General features: G+C 46.5%; 1 protein-coding gene across 6 annotated transcripts in view; it reads right to left on the reverse strand.

Annotated features, from left to right (window-relative positions):
• Positions 1 to 18,747, reverse strand: part of tln2b (talin 2b) — a 57,509-nt gene that overhangs the window by 17,842 nt on the left and 20,920 nt on the right. For 5 of the 6 annotated variants that reach the window (XM_057051776.1, XM_057051775.1, XM_057051774.1 and 2 more), the window contains exons 2-33: positions 18,440 to 18,613; positions 18,264 to 18,361; positions 18,044 to 18,173; positions 17,323 to 17,478; positions 16,928 to 17,070; positions 13,382 to 13,509; positions 13,007 to 13,070; positions 12,775 to 12,879; positions 11,341 to 11,496; positions 10,766 to 10,867; positions 10,600 to 10,676; positions 9,703 to 9,886; positions 9,439 to 9,552; positions 9,122 to 9,230; positions 8,505 to 8,713; positions 8,229 to 8,327; positions 7,606 to 7,773; positions 7,116 to 7,410; positions 6,267 to 6,433; positions 5,478 to 5,606; positions 4,692 to 4,805; positions 4,499 to 4,612; positions 4,290 to 4,424; positions 4,063 to 4,191; positions 3,831 to 3,933; positions 2,803 to 3,011; positions 2,301 to 2,420; positions 1,977 to 2,174; positions 1,361 to 1,500; positions 821 to 914; positions 567 to 656; positions 353 to 475 (exon numbers count right to left, since the gene is read on the reverse strand). In XM_057051776.1, coding sequence (XP_056907756.1) covers positions 353 to 475; positions 567 to 656; positions 821 to 914; positions 1,361 to 1,500; positions 1,977 to 2,174; positions 2,301 to 2,420; positions 2,803 to 3,011; positions 3,831 to 3,933; positions 4,063 to 4,191; positions 4,290 to 4,424; positions 4,499 to 4,612; positions 4,692 to 4,805; positions 5,478 to 5,606; positions 6,267 to 6,433; positions 7,116 to 7,410; positions 7,606 to 7,773; positions 8,229 to 8,327; positions 8,505 to 8,713; positions 9,122 to 9,230; positions 9,439 to 9,552; positions 9,703 to 9,886; positions 10,600 to 10,676; positions 10,766 to 10,867; positions 11,341 to 11,496; positions 12,775 to 12,879; positions 13,007 to 13,070; positions 13,382 to 13,509; positions 16,928 to 17,070; positions 17,323 to 17,478; positions 18,044 to 18,173; positions 18,264 to 18,361; positions 18,440 to 18,575 — 4,338 coding nt within the window. In that variant the 5' untranslated portion in view covers positions 18,576 to 18,613. Of the gene's footprint in view, positions 1 to 352; positions 476 to 566; positions 657 to 820; positions 915 to 1,360; positions 1,501 to 1,976; positions 2,175 to 2,300; positions 2,421 to 2,802; positions 3,012 to 3,830; positions 3,934 to 4,062; positions 4,192 to 4,289; positions 4,425 to 4,498; positions 4,613 to 4,691; positions 4,806 to 5,477; positions 5,607 to 6,266; positions 6,434 to 7,115; positions 7,411 to 7,605; positions 7,774 to 8,228; positions 8,328 to 8,504; positions 8,714 to 9,121; positions 9,231 to 9,438; positions 9,553 to 9,702; positions 9,887 to 10,599; positions 10,677 to 10,765; positions 10,868 to 11,340; positions 11,497 to 12,774; positions 12,880 to 13,006; positions 13,071 to 13,381; positions 13,510 to 16,927; positions 17,071 to 17,322; positions 17,479 to 18,043; positions 18,174 to 18,263; positions 18,362 to 18,439; positions 18,641 to 18,747 lie in introns of all 6 variants that reach the window. The other variant, XM_057051772.1, reaches the window with a different exon arrangement.

Genomic DNA, 18,747 nt, shown 5'->3' on the forward strand with positions numbered 1-18,747 from the left:
TTTCTGTTAGTTGTTTTAGTCTCACTTCCTGTTACTTCCAATGTCAGTTATGGCAGTTCTCACCCACATGTCTTGCACCTGTCTCTTGTTGTTTTCCCTTCCTCTTGTCCATATAACCTCCCCTCCTGTGCCAGATCATTTGAGCCCCAGCGTGTGTTCCAATCACCTCCTATCGTCTGTCCTACACACTGATTTTAATACCTCTGCTCACTTGTGAGGAGTGTGAAGCTACAAGGCTGTGCAGGGTGAATTCATCCAGGTGAATGTAGAGAGCAGAAGGTCATGTAGATTTGAAAAAGCACAAGAGCAGAAGGCTGTAGGATAATGAGTTATGGCCATGCTGTGATCTCACCTGTCCTGCAGCTTCTGTCAGCCCACACAGAGCTTTGGAGGCCACACCTACGCTGTCCCCGAAAGCTACCACGTCACCCGTCTTGCAGTGCTGTGAAATGCCTGCCATCGCCTCTCCAAGGACCTGAAGTGTTGAGGGAGTTATATAAAAGATAAGACATACCACGTGAAATATAATTGTTAAATTTTACGCAGTTGTGATTGTGCTATTCTACCTTTGAGTTCTCCATGACGCTCTCGATGCAGTCGAAGTAGGAGAGTTCGTTGACGGGTTCGTTGCGATTCTCCAGCAGCCCCCTGACAGCCTGTCCACAGACAGACAATTTATCTGAGTTCAGCTAAATAGTTTGTAGCCTTCAGTGCACAAACTACGAGGTTTAAACAGTCACCGAGGCAAACAAAATCCACACAGAATCAGCCACAAAGACTGAGAGGATGCATGTGCTGCAGTGTATGTGAGGAGAGCTACCTCCAACTCCCTCAAGGCGTTGTCACACTCCTTTTGTCCTGCTGCTTGCTGGGTACAGAGTGTGATCAGCTGGTTAATACTCTCCGTCACTGCCCTGAAACACACACACACCCTAGTGTTGGCACGTATGTCCTCTACTTTTGTGTCATTTTTGCTCCTGCAGCTGGCTCCTGCGTTGCAGGCCCCTCGCTGTGATGGACTCACACAGCACACAGGAGGGCTGAGTTCGCCCCAAGTTTGTGTTCTGCCTTGTTGAGCACAGACAGGCCCTAGCCAAGGCTTCCATCCTCCTAATTAGACATAGAGAAATCAGTCAAGCCCTAAGCCCTTTGGGACTAGCCGCCCGACTTCTCACTGGGGGAAGGAGAGGTATTCCTTCAAGACAGATGCGGCTTAGAAACTCTGATTCAGAAGGAGACATTTTGAAGCAAATCCAGAGTTTAGATCTAGAATTTATATGTACAGGAAAATTCTGTGCAATTATTTAAAAATTAAAGAGAACATAGCCTCCCGATTGATGTTTTCTGCATGTTATCACACCTTGCAGCTACAGCGAGAAGATTCTTGGCATTAGCTGCACCCGGATCCACAGACAGAGACTTGGCAGCCAGAAGCAGCTTACTGGACGCCATGGAGATGTTCTTGAGATTACCAATGACTTGGATCTGGTCGTCCTTGCTCTGCACGGTCAGACAAAAATAAAAATTATGGATGACTTCTGAGTTCACGAGTTCAGGAAAACCATCAAAAATAAACACTACTAATGGCATCATCCAGAGATGTCAGTGGAAAAAAAAATGTCTGTGTCCTCTCCACCTGGATCCTCTCACTTCACTCAGCAGACCTCTCTGAGCCTGATTAAAGCTCGGGTGTCATGCTACATCAATTCCAATCCTACCATCTTTTCAAATTAATGAGCAAAATAACCAGAACAAGAACATCACAAGATCTCATTATATTTGATAGTGTCAGTGCTCTCGGGGAACTTGTGAACTAGATTATTAGGCCTATTAAAACTGTCTTACATAGCTTTGACAAAAAAGTGACACCGAATTATGAGCTTAGCCTCCAAATATTTGATATGTTTAAATTCCACTATAGGTTAAACAGGTGGAAAAATGTATAAGTGGAGAGGTGGTAGGACGGTGGAACCTACTTGGGTGTGTCCAGCCATTTCAATGCCAGCATCCAGGAACTCATCAAAGTCTTGGCTGAACTTGCGTGAGGCTGCAGCCAGCTGGCCGCTCGTCCCACGCGAGGAGTGGACGACCTCGCCTGCAGAGTGGTTTAGTTCCGCTGCAGTGTGGTTCAGGTCAGTCTGGGCCTCCTGGAATGTTTTGCTGCAGGGAGGGAGCTTCAAACACACGTCAATTAGGAGACACGGTGTCATACCCATGTCAGATAGAGATAATCTGTACGTTTTGTATGTATGTATTCAATATTACACATAATCAGAAATCGGCAAGTGAATTTAACTTACAATATCCACCAGCAGCTTCTTGCTAGCCTCTCCGATGCTCCTGAGGGCCATGTCGACGTCCTTCTGGCCTGGCAGGCAGTTCACGCAATTATTCAGGGAGTGTGACACCGCTTTGGCCACCTGAAATACAGCACAACACCCAGTCAATGAGTGGCCATTAGTCACTGTAACAATTTACTGCACAAGGTGCCTGATGATGACACTCTGAGGAGAAAAAAACATCTCCAATGCAAATGATGCGCATGGTACTGTGCAGTAATCCCTGTCACTAATTCACTCTGCTGGTATAGATATATGTTTATCCCCCAGGAGGGCTGCGGGAGAAGAAACAGTTTTACTCTGACACTCCTGACAGGACAATACCAAGCGGGGACAGAGGGGACAAAAAATAGAAACGTTCACAGCGGAAGATTGTTACAGATGAAATGTTTACACGTCAACAGAGACAGAGAAAATGGAAGGTGGGCTGAGAGGAACAATGTGACACAAATATCACCGCTACCTGTGCCAGCCTCTGCTGACTCTCTGCATCGCCGGGATGAACCAGAGCCTGATGGGCTTCATGGATCAGCATGGCCGAGCCCTCCATGACGTACTGGGCCGAGTCCAGCATTGCAGCTGCCGCCTGAGGCTCTTTGGTGCTGGCTGCCACTCCTCTGGCAGCCTGTGCCAGCGTCCTTAAAGCCTGTGCCGTTTCTCTGGCAGCTACACCTGTGAACAACGAACAAGCCTTCAAAACGAATGCCGTGGTTTTGTACGCTTGGACAAAGACAAATAAGTATCAGTGGATGCTCATATGCAATTGGCATCTCATAAAAACCTACTTTCAGTCTCATTTGTAATTACTGGCATGTTTATGTAAAAATGAATTATGTCCAGACTCGACTTTTTCCTGCAAGGGCCTTCGCCAAATCAGCTGGCGGGGGTTAGTGATTCCGCGCTAAAACAACAAACTGCGTTATTGCATTGTTTAACTAAATTAATTAACATAATAAATATACTCCATGCAGGAGGCGCCCTTAACTTATTTTAAATACTGGGGAGCCCAGAGGAAATGCACTAAATTGCATCAAATTGCATTAACCAGCCAAGTGGAGCCATTTGCTGATGGAATGTTAAATCTAGTGAAAATAAGATTAATGAGAAGTGCACGGCACCCTGCGCAGCGGCATGCAATGCTGCCTGGGTGTGTTCATTGTCGGAAGTGTATTTTTTGTCCTTATAGCTGCACCCCGCAGAGTCGCAACTGAGCAGCAATTGACAGTAAAACAGCCAAACTGCTGGATTTAGGGGGTTCAGAAAAGGAGTCATGGCTGTTCTGCCTGTTTTATGCTTTTCCTCCCATTTGCCACAGCTTAATAAACCATATTTTACCCAATAAACCTACAGTCAGCAATAGTTACGTTGCTTACATTATTTGTGTGTGCGACATAAAGAATCCAGACAGGACTAAACCATTCAACTTAACAGCCACCTGAAGCTTCAGTGACCCCGCGCCCCCCCCCCCCCCCCCCCCCCCGTGTTTCTTACCTGTGTAGTGTTCATTGCCCTGTGCAGCACATGTCAGCAACTGAGCCATGGAGGAGCCCACAGCTTTGGAAGTACTTCCTAGATCCTGAGCGCATTTCTCCAGCTGTGCAAACAACAGAACACACAAACACACCTTCAGGTTGCATAGTTGTGATCTCATCGGCTTGTTTTCTATTTGTACAGTATTATCTTTCAAGTGAACTTTGCAGACTGGATGTTGGTGAGTACTGACCGTTTCCCCGGGAAGAGGTTTGAGTTGGCTGTCAATAACAGACATCTTGGCGTCCTGGAGCTCGCTCTTCAGTGTCTGTACAGTTTTGAGGGCTGAGTCAATCTCCAGGGGACCGCAGGCTTCATGGGCCTTGAGAAAAACACAGATGTTACGTAAGAGCACCTGTGCATTATGCAGCCTGATGAGGATGAAAATGGATTCACTATCTTTAAATGAGATACCAGTACCTTCTGGGTGGCTGTTCTGAGCTCAGCCAGGCAGGTGGCCAAGTTCTTGGCACACTGGCCTAGTTGCATTGCAGCAGCCTGGTCAGCCACTGTTGGGACTGCTGACTTTGCAGACGTCACCATCTTGCTTCCAGGCTAAAAGATGAATGACTCTGTTTTATTAGCGTTTTCGACAACAACAAGACTTTAATGTTTGCCGCTGGCCAAACCTGTAAGAAGCTCTGGCTGGCCATGATGAGGGCAAGCTGGGCACCAAGCTCCTCGGGCTGGGCCTGGCTGCTCCTCATCCCCTGCACCAACTGGGGGATACTATCTGCTACTGCCTGCATGTGGAAGCACCAGTAATGTAAGTATAAAAGATATAGAAATGAAAGAAATAAACCCAAAATTACGCGGCATTACCTTGCAGCTGTGTACCAGGTGCTGGTGTGCCACTGTGTTTTTGTTGGAAGCCGCAGCGTTCTGTGCTGCGGCGATGGTCTGTGTAGCTGCAGCGGCTGCCTGCTTAGCAGCTAACTGTAACAAATGGAAGTCATTATGGCTCATGTAAGAGAGAGGGGCTGACTGACAGCAGCAGTCTCACTCTGCACAGCATTGTGCCGCTTGCTTCTCATCATTGACGAATCAAACACAGCACTAGATGACCAGCGTACTTATCCTCAGCTATGTTTGCAAAAGTGAGGCCCGAAAAATAAACCACTTAGATCCAATTAAGTCTGACTAGATGGAAAACGGAGGGAGAAGGCCTTCAGATGAAAATGAATGATGTCATAGTGGGGAGAAAGAGAGAAATATGCATTGTTTAATTGCACTGAAATTAGAGCACTAAAGGCTCTGTGCCGTACAGGTGCACATCTCTATAGCAACCAGACAACAGCATTAGAGGACACATCAGGTTAAACTAAAAATATTCTGATGGCTTTAAATGGCTTTGTGATATTAGGTGTGAGTCATTTGAAGCAGTTACTTTAGGCTAAACAAATGATTACACTCAGATAACTCACAGAGCTGATGAGCTTTATATCTGCTAACAGCTGAAATATAGCAATATGGGCTGTAATTTAAAAAAAAAAAGCTCCGATGACTTTTATTGTTCACATCTTGTTTCTGATTATATGTATTCCCCATCCCCAAACTCAAAATGGTTTTCGTCTGCTGGTCTGCTGGTTTTCGTCTGCTGTGACGTACCTCGAGCCTGTTGACCAGTTTTTTCTTTATTGCGTTTTGTGCCGCGGCGTTCGTGGCTACACGTAAACCTTCTGCAGCCTCTCGGAGCCGCTGCTGCTGGTCCTCGTTCTCAGGGTTGGCCGCTGCTCCCTGACAGCACAAATGCGCAATAAGACACAGCTCACAGACACAGCCCATAATAACAATAGCGAGCAGAGGTCAGCGAGCGAGCTTCAGCCCCTGCGTGAACACTGCCCAGATGACAGAATGAGGTATTTAGCTCTGTCAGAAACATTACCACAACCTCCAGACTGCGTTGTAGGAATCTGTTTTCAGTTTCCTCTCGGATAATCACATTAACAGTGTGATTAATGTTTCCTAAATGCAAACCATTTATGACATCAATGTTTTACACAGTAAATATTCTGCCATCAGTGACGGGTGCTGGTTACTATGAAGCCCAGATGATGCTTTTTTTAGGTTGTTCATTTAAATGGATGCTAAATGCCAAATGGAAATTCAATCAAGTCAAATAACTAACTAATATTTTTGTAACAATGCATCGAGTTTGACTTCAGAAGTGCAAGAACATCACATGAGTGCTGGTAAGAAGAGAAATAATGAACTTTGTGCACATCACCAACAGCTGTTGATAGAAGTCATTAGGCCAATCAGACATGTCTTGTCCGGCTTTAATGTGGCATGAAGGACTAATTAAACCCCAGAGAAAACAGCGTAATGGCAGGAAAGCAATTAAACCAATCCAACAATTACACGTGTCGGATTACAGCACGAGAGTGAGCCCCTTACCTTCGCGGCCTCCACCATCCGAGCTGTGGCATCAGCCAGCAGTTTGGCTGCAGCCAGGAGCTTCTTGGAGTTGTCGACGTCAACTTCGGCCTCAGCGTCAGATCTCATGGCGTTGACCAAGTCTGATGTGGCCTGAGCCAAGACCCTGGCCTGACGAACCATCTCACCTGGTGCGTTAAGAAATATTGGAAAAAAAATAAAAAAAATAAATATATATTTTTATATACATATGTGTGTGTGTGTGTGTGTTAAAGACGGGTGCTATTATCCCACAGCCATAAAGATTATGAATTATGACAACAGGAAATCAGCTCCGAGTGTAGACATATGAATCGAATGAATTTCAGTGATTCCCTCTGCACGACCACCTTAAAATAACTCTACAATCCAAAAGATTATTAATCATTGAATACTGATCCAGTGCTGTAGATTTCCCCCTTTTTTTGAGGTTTCTAATGTTTTGGAGGTAAATCGTTGGTTCTCCTCTAACAGGTCATATGTTTCCTTTTAGCTTTCAAAGCCTCCTTGATGCTGATTGAGACCAGACTGAGAATTCTGTGGTGGTTTTAGATGACATGTTTCCTACAACCCCTTGAGAATTGGCTGAACTGTTCAGCCTCATGTCTCGAACCATAACAAATAGGCTGAGCTTTCGAAGCATTTCATCTGGCTTTTTTTTAGATTGCCGAGGAGGGACATGAATGCAGCCAGTACCTTAAGGCTCCCCAGAACACCAGAAACAGATGAGAAAGAGGAAAGTGACACCAGGTATTTATTAAACATCACCTGGTCCGAAAACGTTGACCTCCTACACTGAAGGTGGTGAAAACTTCCTGCTTTTGCACTCACCAGCGTCGCCCATTGAAGTAAAAATGTTTTCCGTCACGTTCATGATGGTGTCTGTGGCCTGGTCGTAGCGTCCGATCGGCTCGCCGCAGCTGGCGTAGTGGCGGACGTGTTGCAGCAGGTCGTTGAGGGCCTGGCCCACCACGCCGGCCGCAGTGGCGACTTGCTTCAGCAGCTCGCTGTCGTCGCTGGCCGAGCGGCAGGCCTTGACGCACGTCTCCACTGAGCGGTCCACCAGCTTGCCTGCCTCAACAAGCTGCTCCTGACACACCGGGGAGCTGATGGTTGGGCTAACCACCTGCAGAACACCGGAAAAACATGATAAAATATCCCAAAATACTCAACTTTAACAAAGTAACCTTTGAGCTTTGACGTATTAACCTCTGAATTGCGACCATAGAAAATCTGGTAACGTGGTTTTTAAAACTAATTTCCTACCCATCCTTTCCCTCTTTAATTACATTGCTAGCGAGATGGAGTTTCACAGCAGTACCTTGGTGCAGGCCACCAGCTGCGAGGTGGACAGGGCACACTGCGTGGCAGCTGCAATCACTCGGTTCTGCAACACGGTGTCCTCGGCCACCTGTGCCACATTCTTGGCTTTGAGGACCAACATAGCAGCTGCATTGGCCACGGCTTTGGCCAGATTCATCAGAGTTTCCTGTAAGATAATGAAAGTCCTTCACTGAAACAAACCCCAGCTGGACACATGTGTCTGAAGGGAGGCGCAAAGAAGATTTCTGTAATCATGCACAATAACACACAAAATGCCAAAATATACTAATGTATTGATCTGTGTATTTAAATGACACTGATCTGGATGTAACACCAGACCACAGAGAGGTGATGTAACCAAGAATATGCTAGAGAACCATTTCTGCTGCACATTCCAGAGCTGTGAAATGTATCCAGGAACTGAAAGATTTATTAGTGGCAGGTAAATATTAAGAATAGAGCTGTGTAAGATATTGCTAAAAGCTTTCTCCTGTTATAAAAGCTTAATAATAAATCTTGAGATGATTACATGTGCCTTTTTTTACGGAATACTGAGAATTGGAGTGTGTCTTCCTGTTTGGAAAGAGGCGCCATAGAAACGCTGAGTGTGTAGCATCAAACCTGAAACTTCTCATCAATCTCGCCCTCCCCCATGTGACGGAGCAGATCCCCGCTGGCCTGTCCGATGCTTCCCGCCGCCGTGAGCACCGTCTGCCGCGGCTGCATGAGGATGTCAACGACATATTTATTACACCGGACCGCCCATCACTCACACAAGCACCCATAAAATAAACAGTTTCTGATAAACAATAAGCCTGAACGCTGAAAGGAAGGAGCTTTGTGGTTAGCAGAGCAGCGCAAAATCAGAGTCATCGCAGTGAGTGTCCAACGGCTCACCTCGGCGGCCGCGGGCTCCACGGATCGAAGCAGATCCGACACGGCTCCCGCCAGCATCCTGGCGGCGCCCATGAGCTTGTGCCCGCTGCCCACATCGTTGTCCATTAACGCTGCCAGCAACTTGACGCCCTTGGACATTTCCGTGAGGTTGGAGGAGATGGTGGTGATGGCGCAGCCCACCGCCGAGTAGTCCGTCTCGGTGGGCTCACCTGTGGACGACAGTTCGCCACATCTCATTGATCGCCTGGAAAGCTCAGGAGTAACATACAACAGTGACGGTGATATAATTTAGGACACGTATAAAATGATTTTGTAGCCTCAAGCGAGCTGAAAGAGCAAAAAAAACCCTCTGGATTAGACAGTCGGGGAGTAGAATAGCTCCCCAACAGATGGCAAGGAAAGATTAAAAACTTGCAAAAGGCTGGAAAAAAAAACTTGACTGGCACTGTGCCAATGGACAATGGGAGCAGAGAGACATTTTTCTGGCTCGCTCAGACAATACACTGACAATACACCAGCAGAAAATGACCCAGTGAGCTATTCTCTATTACACTGTGATCTGCTATCTACGTCCTTCTGGATCAGAATTAAATTGGTTTATTATTTTGTCTGCTCACCTGCAGTGAGGTTGACCACAGATGCTGTTCCAGCTGTGATGGCACCAACCTGAGAGTGGATTTCGTGTTTGGATTCGTCCACTTTGTTCTGAACCCAGGCTCTGGATGCCTGTTGGTGGAGGAGCGAATGTGCATCTGTGAGCTTTTCACCTCAGGCCTGGCTGGGCTGCGTTTTCAGATCACCTCAACTTTCCCGTGTGTAATTGACTAGTGCCACTCTTGGAAGAGTCCAACAGACGGTTTAAAATCCTAAACTCTACTTTAAAAATGAAATTGCACTGCAGCCTTTGTTTGAAGTTTTGGAAGAAGGGAATTACCAAGTCATGACCCAGGGGAGGGGGATTATCCACATATCCCAGGTCAGCCTGAGCCTGCTGGACAGCCTGCATGCTGCTGTTGATGGTCCCCATCAGGGCCTGCTGGGCCAGACTCTGTTGACAGCAACATGACAGAGATACACAATAAATAAAAGTGAATATTCACCCTGCAGCTTCTTTTTTTTTTTTTTTTTTTTTAAAAAGATAAAATGGTGACAGTGAATAAAACCATATTTGTGTCGGACTGAAAATGCCCGTCCTCACCAGGGGGGGCATGTGTCCTCTGTGCATCTGCCCTGTGGTGACCTGCTGCTGCGCGGAGGGCATCGTCCCCACGTTGTAGGTGTCGGGGCCCCCGATGGATCCGGATCGAATGATACCCGGCAGTGCCACAGAGCCGTGCTCCACGCGGCCCACTCGATTGAACTGCTGCTGCAAAATTGTGGACCTCAAACGGGAGAAAACGAGATAATGAGCGGATGCTGAAAATCGCAGGGAAACGTGCGAGAGCACCCAGTGAGGTGCAAAAGTCAGTGAAAGCATCATAAAAAGGTCACAAATGTAACTTAGCAATCATTAAATATTGAGTATTACATACTCCTAAAGCTCTGTGGCGACAACAGCGCCATAAAAGCAGAATTTCCCAGAGTCGAGTGATTTTTTTTAGCTAGTGGAGCGGCTAGATCAGGACCCAAGTGGATTCCCATGAACAATAACATAACAAGCTGTGTGTCCCTCACTATTTTCTTCAGCTCCAGTCAATAGATTAGGCAAATCGGGAGCCACACTGCAGCATCCAAATGAGAGAAAATAAATACAAAGAAAGCATCTTAACCTGCGCGGCGCCTTCTTTTCCAAAGAACACATTATTTTTTTTAAAGGAAATTAGATAAAGTACTGACTTTTACCTGAGACGGTTTTAGCAAAAAATAAACATCAACCGAAACACTCCAACAAGCCGGAGACATGCGTGTGATGTTCCAACCTACAAAGTGCTGTTTTAAAACTATTGATACTTCTTCTTGGAGTCCTATGCTGGGCCTGCAGGAATCCTATTACATGCATGATTAATCTGTGAGATTTAAATTCAGGCGGAATCAGCAGAGCCGGCCGTGTGAACGTACGCTACAGCAGACAGCACAGTACATGAATAGTACTCACTTCTTAGGGGAGACCGACTCTTCCAGCATGGTGGCTTCTTCATCTCCCTCGAGGCCGAAGCGATCCTTGCTCTGTTTCTGTAGGAAACACGGGGGAGCACCGAGTTACAGTGAACAATGCACGCCGGGCGGGTGTGTTAATTCACACTCCGTTTCTGATCACTCGCCTTCTTGAGGATGATGTCAATGTATCCAGCAATAAGCTGGGATATCTGTTCTCCCTCTGTGGTCTGGACGGAGTAATAGCTCTCCTGGTATTCTCCAAAATCCTTTGGGTTGCATTAAAAATAGCAGAGATTAGAAGAAGCTTTTTTATTGCCTCAGCTTCCTGGTATTATTGCTTCTAAACATTCACATAGTATGTGATGTATTAGCACATTTGAAAACTCTACACAAACACATAGAGTGATTTAAAGAAAAGGCAAGTCAATGTCGCCAAACATTGAAGATAGATTTTAATATTGCATAAGCCATCAATCACCCAAAGGCATTCTCTTTTCAGATGTGGCAGGAAAATGGGCAGAACTGTTGCTCGGAGCTGGCAAAAAGACGTGAAAAAGCCTTTAGATGAATAATAGATCGAAACTGTCCACATTCCTCCCCCAGCTTGAGTGATTAAATCAGGAAAAAATAGCTGTTTAGCATGCTGAAAAACACCGGAGTCTGAGGTGGGATGGTGTTTGTGTTGGAAGGCCTGAATATGTGATGCAGAGCCAAACTGTGCGGCGGGAGGTGTGTGTACCAGCGTGAAGCTCTTGGGGGAGGCGGCCCATCTCTTTACGGTTGTCAGAGGCCACTCCTGCACCACGTCCTTCGTCTTCTCGTCCACACGCATCACCGACTCTTTGGTTATCCCCAGCAGCCTCGGGACCAGCTTATTTTTACCCTTCATCTTTTCCTGCCGGATGAGGAAGCATCACACAGAGTTTATGCTGGTGCGAAACACCTACACAGATGATTCATTCAAGGCGCCGGGGCAGAAAACGCCAGAACTGGCGTAACGCACATGCTGTGTTTACAGTGGACAGTGCCCCGCGTGGAGGAGGAGGAAAAGTGGCAGCTGTGTGCTGACCCAGTAGAGTTCAGGCCGGCTTAATTGTTGGTTTATTGAACGGCTCCTCTGTAGGCTTCAGTCGCTGTCAGCGCACCGATGCGATGCTTCCACTGCCCCCTCCCACTCCCTGACTGACTCCAGCGCTCTCCACTCTCTGCCCACTGAGATTCTATCACGGTTCACTTCAGAGACCGAGCCTACACTTGGCTTCCCTCCAGGGGTGCTGAGAATCACACAGAAATTAGTGACTTGTAGAGACGGGGGAGTTCTAAATATGCACATTTTCTGCCCTTGGGCCATTGTTTTTCGGAAGAATCGCACAATAGTGAGTGAGCAGCACAACTCTTGTGTCTTTACCACAAGGACAGATAACACTTACACTAGTTTACCAAAGAGAAACTTCCATTGTCTCAATTATCAGGCAGGATGTTATATTTTCGGATGCATTTTTTGAAACCTACTAACCCTGACTACCTGGAAAAGAGCCTAATCAAAACAAAGACACATAAATGCCTGGCTGATTTAAATCAAATATAAATCAGATATACAGTCACCGTTCCAGGTAGAACTTGTGGCGACTAAAGTCCGACACATTTGGAACAAAAGCTTGTAGGAAGCTGCAGTATTGTCAGATTGTGTTTTTGCCTTTGCTAGCATCGATACAAGAGCGAGGCTGCCGTGAATTATTGAACAGAGGTTTGGAGTCTCCATCACTGCCCCCCCCTTCTCTCTAAATATTGTCAGCACTTGGGCATGTACTGTGGATGCACTCTGCTGTATGCACACTTACCCTCGTGCACAAAGATAATCTGACCCCTGCAGGCTGCGCTAAATGTGGGTCCAAACATCCCATTTATCGTCCATTAAGAGCACAGCGCACAACTTTCCTCTTCCTTCTCCGCGCCACAATATTCTCTGCAAGTTAGTAAGCAACTGGTCCGCTGTCAGGGAGCTTTTATACAACCTGCTGTGTTGACTTAATTTCCTTTACAAGCCGCTCTCCCGGTGGTAAACTGATATTTTAATCTTTGCTGTAAATGTTGCAGGGCTGGTTTTCATCCTCCACTTGCAGAAATGTCATGTAGCCAGCTCTATTTGGAAAGTGGAGGAGTAAACTCTTACCTTCACCAGGAAAAAAGACACTCCGTATGTCTGCAGGGACCTGGCCAGCTTCACGTACTTCACTTTTGCCTCGATCTCCGTCATCTCTCCGCAGTTTTTGTGTTCCTGCATGGAAAACAGTCACAATCTCCATCATTCTCACTATTTGTCAGGTTAGGTATATCCATATGTTTTAAATTCTGGCAACAATAGCCTGACTACACATCATTCCTATTAAATCTGATGCACATACTTGGAATATTTTCTTCTCGGATCCTCTTTGCTTGGTGTACTCCTTTGGCAGAAACTCTTTCAGGCTGCAAAGATAAAGAAAAAGATTGTTCATGGTTAGCTTTAGCGGCCCCAGACGTTTCCCTTTCTGTGAACATACTTCTACATATGAGGTCATTCTTGCCCTACTGCCTACATATCCGAAAACAGTTCTAACAGCTGACATCACCCCCGAGCTTTGCAGGGGAGGAAATCCCTGAAGCAACAGCCTGCGCTGAAGCAACAGATAGCAACTGTATATGCACAGATGTGAACTGACCATATGAAAGGCCGACCTTCCACACAGACTCATTGTACATTTCGGTGCTGATGCATGTTTGGGATAGAAAAGGCTTACTCCAGGAATCCAGGCTTGTGTTTGTGCTCCACATGGGGTCCGAACTGGATCTGAGCCTGAATCCCTGCAAACTCGCAGGCTTTATCAAAGGAGACTGGATGGGAGCCATTCAATATGTCGTCCCTGGCCTGGAGGAGACAGGATGAGAGGAAAAGGTCGTGAGCGAGGAGCAAAAATCACGCAGTCGGAAGGGGAGGGATCAAGCTACAAAAGCATCGGAATTAGCCAAAATTCGCCCAACAGATTCCCAAAGGGCACCTCAAAGTTTAATTGGTTGGAAGTAAAGCTTATATGAATTACTGAGAGCCAAAAAGCGATTTAGAACTCTAGCGGCGTTCAAATGAAACTCAGTATAATTTCATTGTAAATTTCGAGATTTTTTTTTATCATCGCAATAATGATGCGTTCAGCCATTTAGGTAGATGAAAAAAGGGGAAGTCTTTGTTGTCATCCTTCAAATGGTTGTCTGTGTTTGCTGTTTTTCTCCAGGGGGCAGTCAACTCTGCCTTCATCTCCCCCCAACCTCTCTCATTCACTGCTGCAAATTTAATGACTCTAAAAAGCTGAGAGGCCCCGTTGACGATGAGAATGGGTTCCATCAGCACTTTCACCATTAGCATATCACGGTTCAGCCTTAGCTTCACTCATTCATACATCCCATAACATCAACGAGAGGCCGTGCGGCGGCTCGCTCCTTTAATGAGGACAATTTCCACCACTCGCAGGCGAGTCGTCTCCCCAGCACGAGTCACACTGGAGGACATTGGATCCAACTGGAGAACACGCTCTAAAATTAGCCTTCACACATGCTATTCATTGTGCTACACACTGTTCACACTGTTCTTGTGAAGTACAGTAGGATGCTGGGAAGGAATGGAGGGCAGTTGTAGCTTAGTGACTGCAGATTAGGTTACGGAGAAGGATGACTTCACTGCTTGTTATTTTGGGGAAAATGTGCACAAACCAACATCATAGCAGATAGTGCTAACATTCTAACAGTTCTCCATGTTTGGAGAGTCCTACAAATGCCGTATGATATTCAAATACGAATGAAGGGGATACATTTCATCAGCCAGGCTAAATCCGTAGAGAAAATCCATCAACTATCCTGAAACTGGACACTGCTGACACGTATAAATAACAGCATTTCATGCAAATGTGATATTATTATTATACCAAACCAGTTTTGAGCTCATTAAAACAAAAAGAAGATCTAATAATGGAGGATTTTACATTATTTAGGTTTGACATACATTTTCTTCTGTGTTGTGTGTTCAGAGAGGCACTGGTCTCATAGCAACCACAGTTCCGACGGGCATTTCTATGCAGAGTTTGCATGTTCTCCCAGTGTCTGTGTGGGTTTTCTCCAGGTGCACTGGGTTCCTCCCACAACCTATAAACATGCACTGGTTTGACTGGAGGAAATGGGTATGCGACTTTTTTTCTTTGTTCATGCAGCTCAATAAAATAAAATAAAAATAAAAATGTATTAGATAGTTGAGGAGCAGAAAAAGGCAGCCAGTCAGGTTTGGGCTCTCTCCTGCTCCTGGATATTCTAACAGACACTACAGAGATTCATGCAGCAGACAAGGGACGCTCTCACTGAAATATTATCAGAGATCCCTTCAAAAATGACAGCCACAGTAAAGATGGACAGTTTCCCCCTAAACTGGAGCTGAGCTGATAAGCGATAGACGCAGATTTAGAGATCCATCTGCAGTGGATCAGAGACAGGGAGTGAGCTACAAAAGCCCAAATAGGAAAGATGCCACGTCCCTTTAAAGAGCTGCCTTGAATATTCTGCCATCAGCATCGATCGACGTGACGGTGATGGCAGAGCCTGAACTCCTCTGGGCATCTGTGAGAAGTGATACAGCCGCTGCTCCCATACAGAAAACGAGTGAACCCACAACTGGGAGCTAAAGCTCAGAGGTCGTTGGCTTCACGGCCGGCGTGTGCGGAATCTAAATAATTGCTGACGGTGGGGGGGTGCTGGATGATTCTTAAGAAGTCAACCAATAAAATTACGCCGGCTACCTTCATGACCTTGCACCACAGAAGGGAACGGTGCACGGGTACGTTTCCCCTCTCTTTTTTGCTTGGCTTTTTCGCAGACATGATACAACGCTTCATCTCTCTCTCCGCTTTGACGGTTGTGCCAAAAGCTAGATTCAGGATCAGTAAAAGCAACAGAGCAGGATGTGCAGTGAGATGCTGTTGCTACAGCAGTTTATCCTGGCCTTAGCGCGAATACATGACAGAGAGGGAGTGGCCAAGTTGTAAAGGAGATTAGCCTGTAACTGGCAGAGTTCCCCGTTACATGGGTTTGTGTGTACGGACTGGCGGGAGCTTTGCAAGTCACAGAGAATTTAAGTTATTAATAAACATCTTAGATCATCATCCATGTTGTTTCCTGTGTGATTCCAGTTCAATACACAGTGTGGCTGAAGTAATAAGAGACACACCAACTGGTGGTGATGGTAGGAAGGAAAATAATAAAGAGGGGTGAGGTAGGTCATATGCAGCTAGCGACTCCTTATTTAGCCTTTTGCCAGCAACAAAACAGAAGCACTCGCATGCAGGGAGTCTCTGTTATCTTCATGTGCACCGACCGCCGTCTGTAGCACAGAAGATTGATGAGAAGCGGCTGAAAAAAAAAAAGATAGGCGGGGGCAGGGGTGGGGTCGCTGCTGCGAGAGGAAATGAGAGCGAGTCGAGAGGACACCGCGGCGTGCACCGTGCTGTAATCTGTTCCACGGTAACAGGGCGGGGACACGCACAACCGTGTGAGAATATGTGGGAGATGGAAAGACGCTGTGGTTGGGAAGGAAATGGAGGGCAAGAAAAATTGATGCAAAAACTCAGGCAGGCAGTCAAAGGGAGGAGAGCGGCAAGAAACAGACAGACGTGGTGGGTGGCTGAGCCTCTTTTATGGACAGATTTAAGATCTGACAGCCCGGCAAGGCTGAGCTGGTGGGAGAGCCGCGTACAAAATAAACTCCACAGCCTCTTCCATGCTCATTAGATGCACGTATGTACGACACATACGTTTAACAAAACATGCTGCGTTTCAGGAAATGAGGTGTAAAAAGGTCTTTTTGAACAGGCTACATTAAAAGATGTCTTCTCTTAATCTGTTTCCTCTTTAGGATAAGCGTATGGAGTTGTTTCACATCCGTTTTGGTACGCACATGCAGTAAAATGATGTTACATACATGTCATGGACAGAATGTCTGCATAAGATCCACTCACAAATGTGAGGGACAACCAAAATTCATCCATCCAAGTGTTGCCTGGTGCCTTAAAGACGTTCCCATGTGCTCCTGCCGTACATCACCTGTGGCCTGGCATCACCTGGATTTGATGGATGTTTGATTGATTGTCAGCGCTCCAGAGTTTTCCAGGAGAAAGCAGAACACTGACACATCCTCTGCCTCCGTATAACAAACAGCAGCAACCCCAATAAACCCCCAATGTGCACAGTTTCACACATAAGGCTGCACGTGATGCCTCCGGTTGTCTCCGGCGTGTATGTTTTTAGTTTACCTGAACATAGAGCAGGTTTAGCTGGACAGGGTCCCGCGAGTCCACGTTCTGGTCTGAATAGAAGAACTTGCGCCTGAGCAGCAGGGTCTCGCTTTCCTCCACTCCTTGTTCGCGAAACGTTCTGCTGTGGTCCAGCCAGTTCACTGTCAAACCAGGACACAGCTTCCGTTGTCACACACACACACACAGGAATGAGAAGACATTCCCCCTACGAAGCTGTCACAATTAGATGGTGTATGGTGTGTTCGCTTGATTCAGCTGTAGCATCAATTTCAGAATTCTGATACATCCATGCAGTTAATTAAAGAGGATGTTTGCAGCACATCCAGAAGGGGCAGAATCCTTAACGTGGGAAACCACCCAGACAGCAGCAGGAACTGGAGGTCTGCACTCACAGTCATCATCCGTGTGGAGTTTGGCCTTCAGCTTCTCCATCTTCCTCTCGTCTCGCAGCAACAGTGTTCTATCTTTCCTCAGCGTCCCCATTCCATCCTCCTTCTTGTCTTCCGGCAACTCCTGGATGAGGGAGTACTCCTCATAGTTGGTGATTCCTGGAAAGAGCGCAACTTAGCCCGGTGATTCTCCAAGGAGGAGGAGCGCTCTGGAGCGATAACTAAACGTCGAGATAGAGAAGGCGCTCCTGCGATCCGCTCACACTCCATTTTTTAATCTCTTTCTGCTTTCAAACAGGAGTGAAAGGAAGGTGGCACAGAGCCAGAAAACTAAAGTGGAAACCAAGGAGCAGGAGACGCCAAGCAGAAAGACTTGCCCCAAAACAAACACTTTCCAATAAAGCTATCTGCCGGGGACACATCCCTGTCCTCTTCACCCAATGGAGCCCATTATAAATGAAATGCACGGCTAAGGGAACGTCTTTGTGACAGGCGAGGATGGCACGTTCATGTCCTTAGAAACTACACTTCAACGCTCATAACAAACAAGCTTGTTTGAACTTGATAAATTAGGCCCAAGGTGCTGGTAACAATAATTAACATGTGATCAGGCGTGCATGAATATTCCAGAGCAGTGATCGCTTCTGTGGATGATCAAATAAAGGAATACCTGATCGGAAAATAAACACTCCTGTTTCTGAAATTATTTCATACAGTCCAATACCGATTCTGCTGCATATGGTGACGAGCAGCTCCCCGACCGTCTTGGAGTCGTCCACCATGATGGTTTTTATTGCACCGTCCAGCATTTTGATCTTCTGCGGCCGCTGCTTCTTCTTATATTCCAAAACATCCTGAGAAAAAAGGGGAGAGGCGACGTAAAAACTCAACGTCGGGCTGGGCAGCACAGGGATCGCACGGGAACTATGGACCTCTACACTTACTCCATTTCTCAACATGTAGTAATCCAGAGTTCGTCCGGATTCGAGCCAGATCCCTTTCCTGGGATCATCGTCAGACAGGAAGAGTCCATAATCAGACGCTGGAAGTGAAACACGACATGCAGGTGAAGTCGGAGTGGACGTCCCATGAGGAGAATGGTACTCGGCTGTTCCCAAACCTTGTCCTGTCTGTGCTTCCGGGACTCTCTCCCTGATGATCCTGCAGGCGTCGTACACCGGGGTGGACGGCTCAAACTGCATCGTCTTCACCACATTGCACTGGCGCACGCAGATCTTTAGTGACAAAGCCACCATCTTGGTGGGTCGTGTAATGGCCTCTCCGCCCTATAAACCTGGAAAATAGAAAAGTAGCAGCATCACTGGAGAGGGGAGAAAAGAAGGGAAGGCTTTGTGTAAATTCAAAAGAGATTAATTTTATGTTTAAAGATAAACAACAACAGCAGATGATAGTGATTAAAGCAATATT

Source organism: Takifugu flavidus, chromosome 13, assembly GCF_003711565.1.
Source record: "Takifugu flavidus isolate HTHZ2018 chromosome 13, ASM371156v2, whole genome shotgun sequence".
NCBI classification, from domain to species: domain Eukaryota; kingdom Metazoa; phylum Chordata; class Actinopteri; order Tetraodontiformes; family Tetraodontidae; genus Takifugu; species Takifugu flavidus.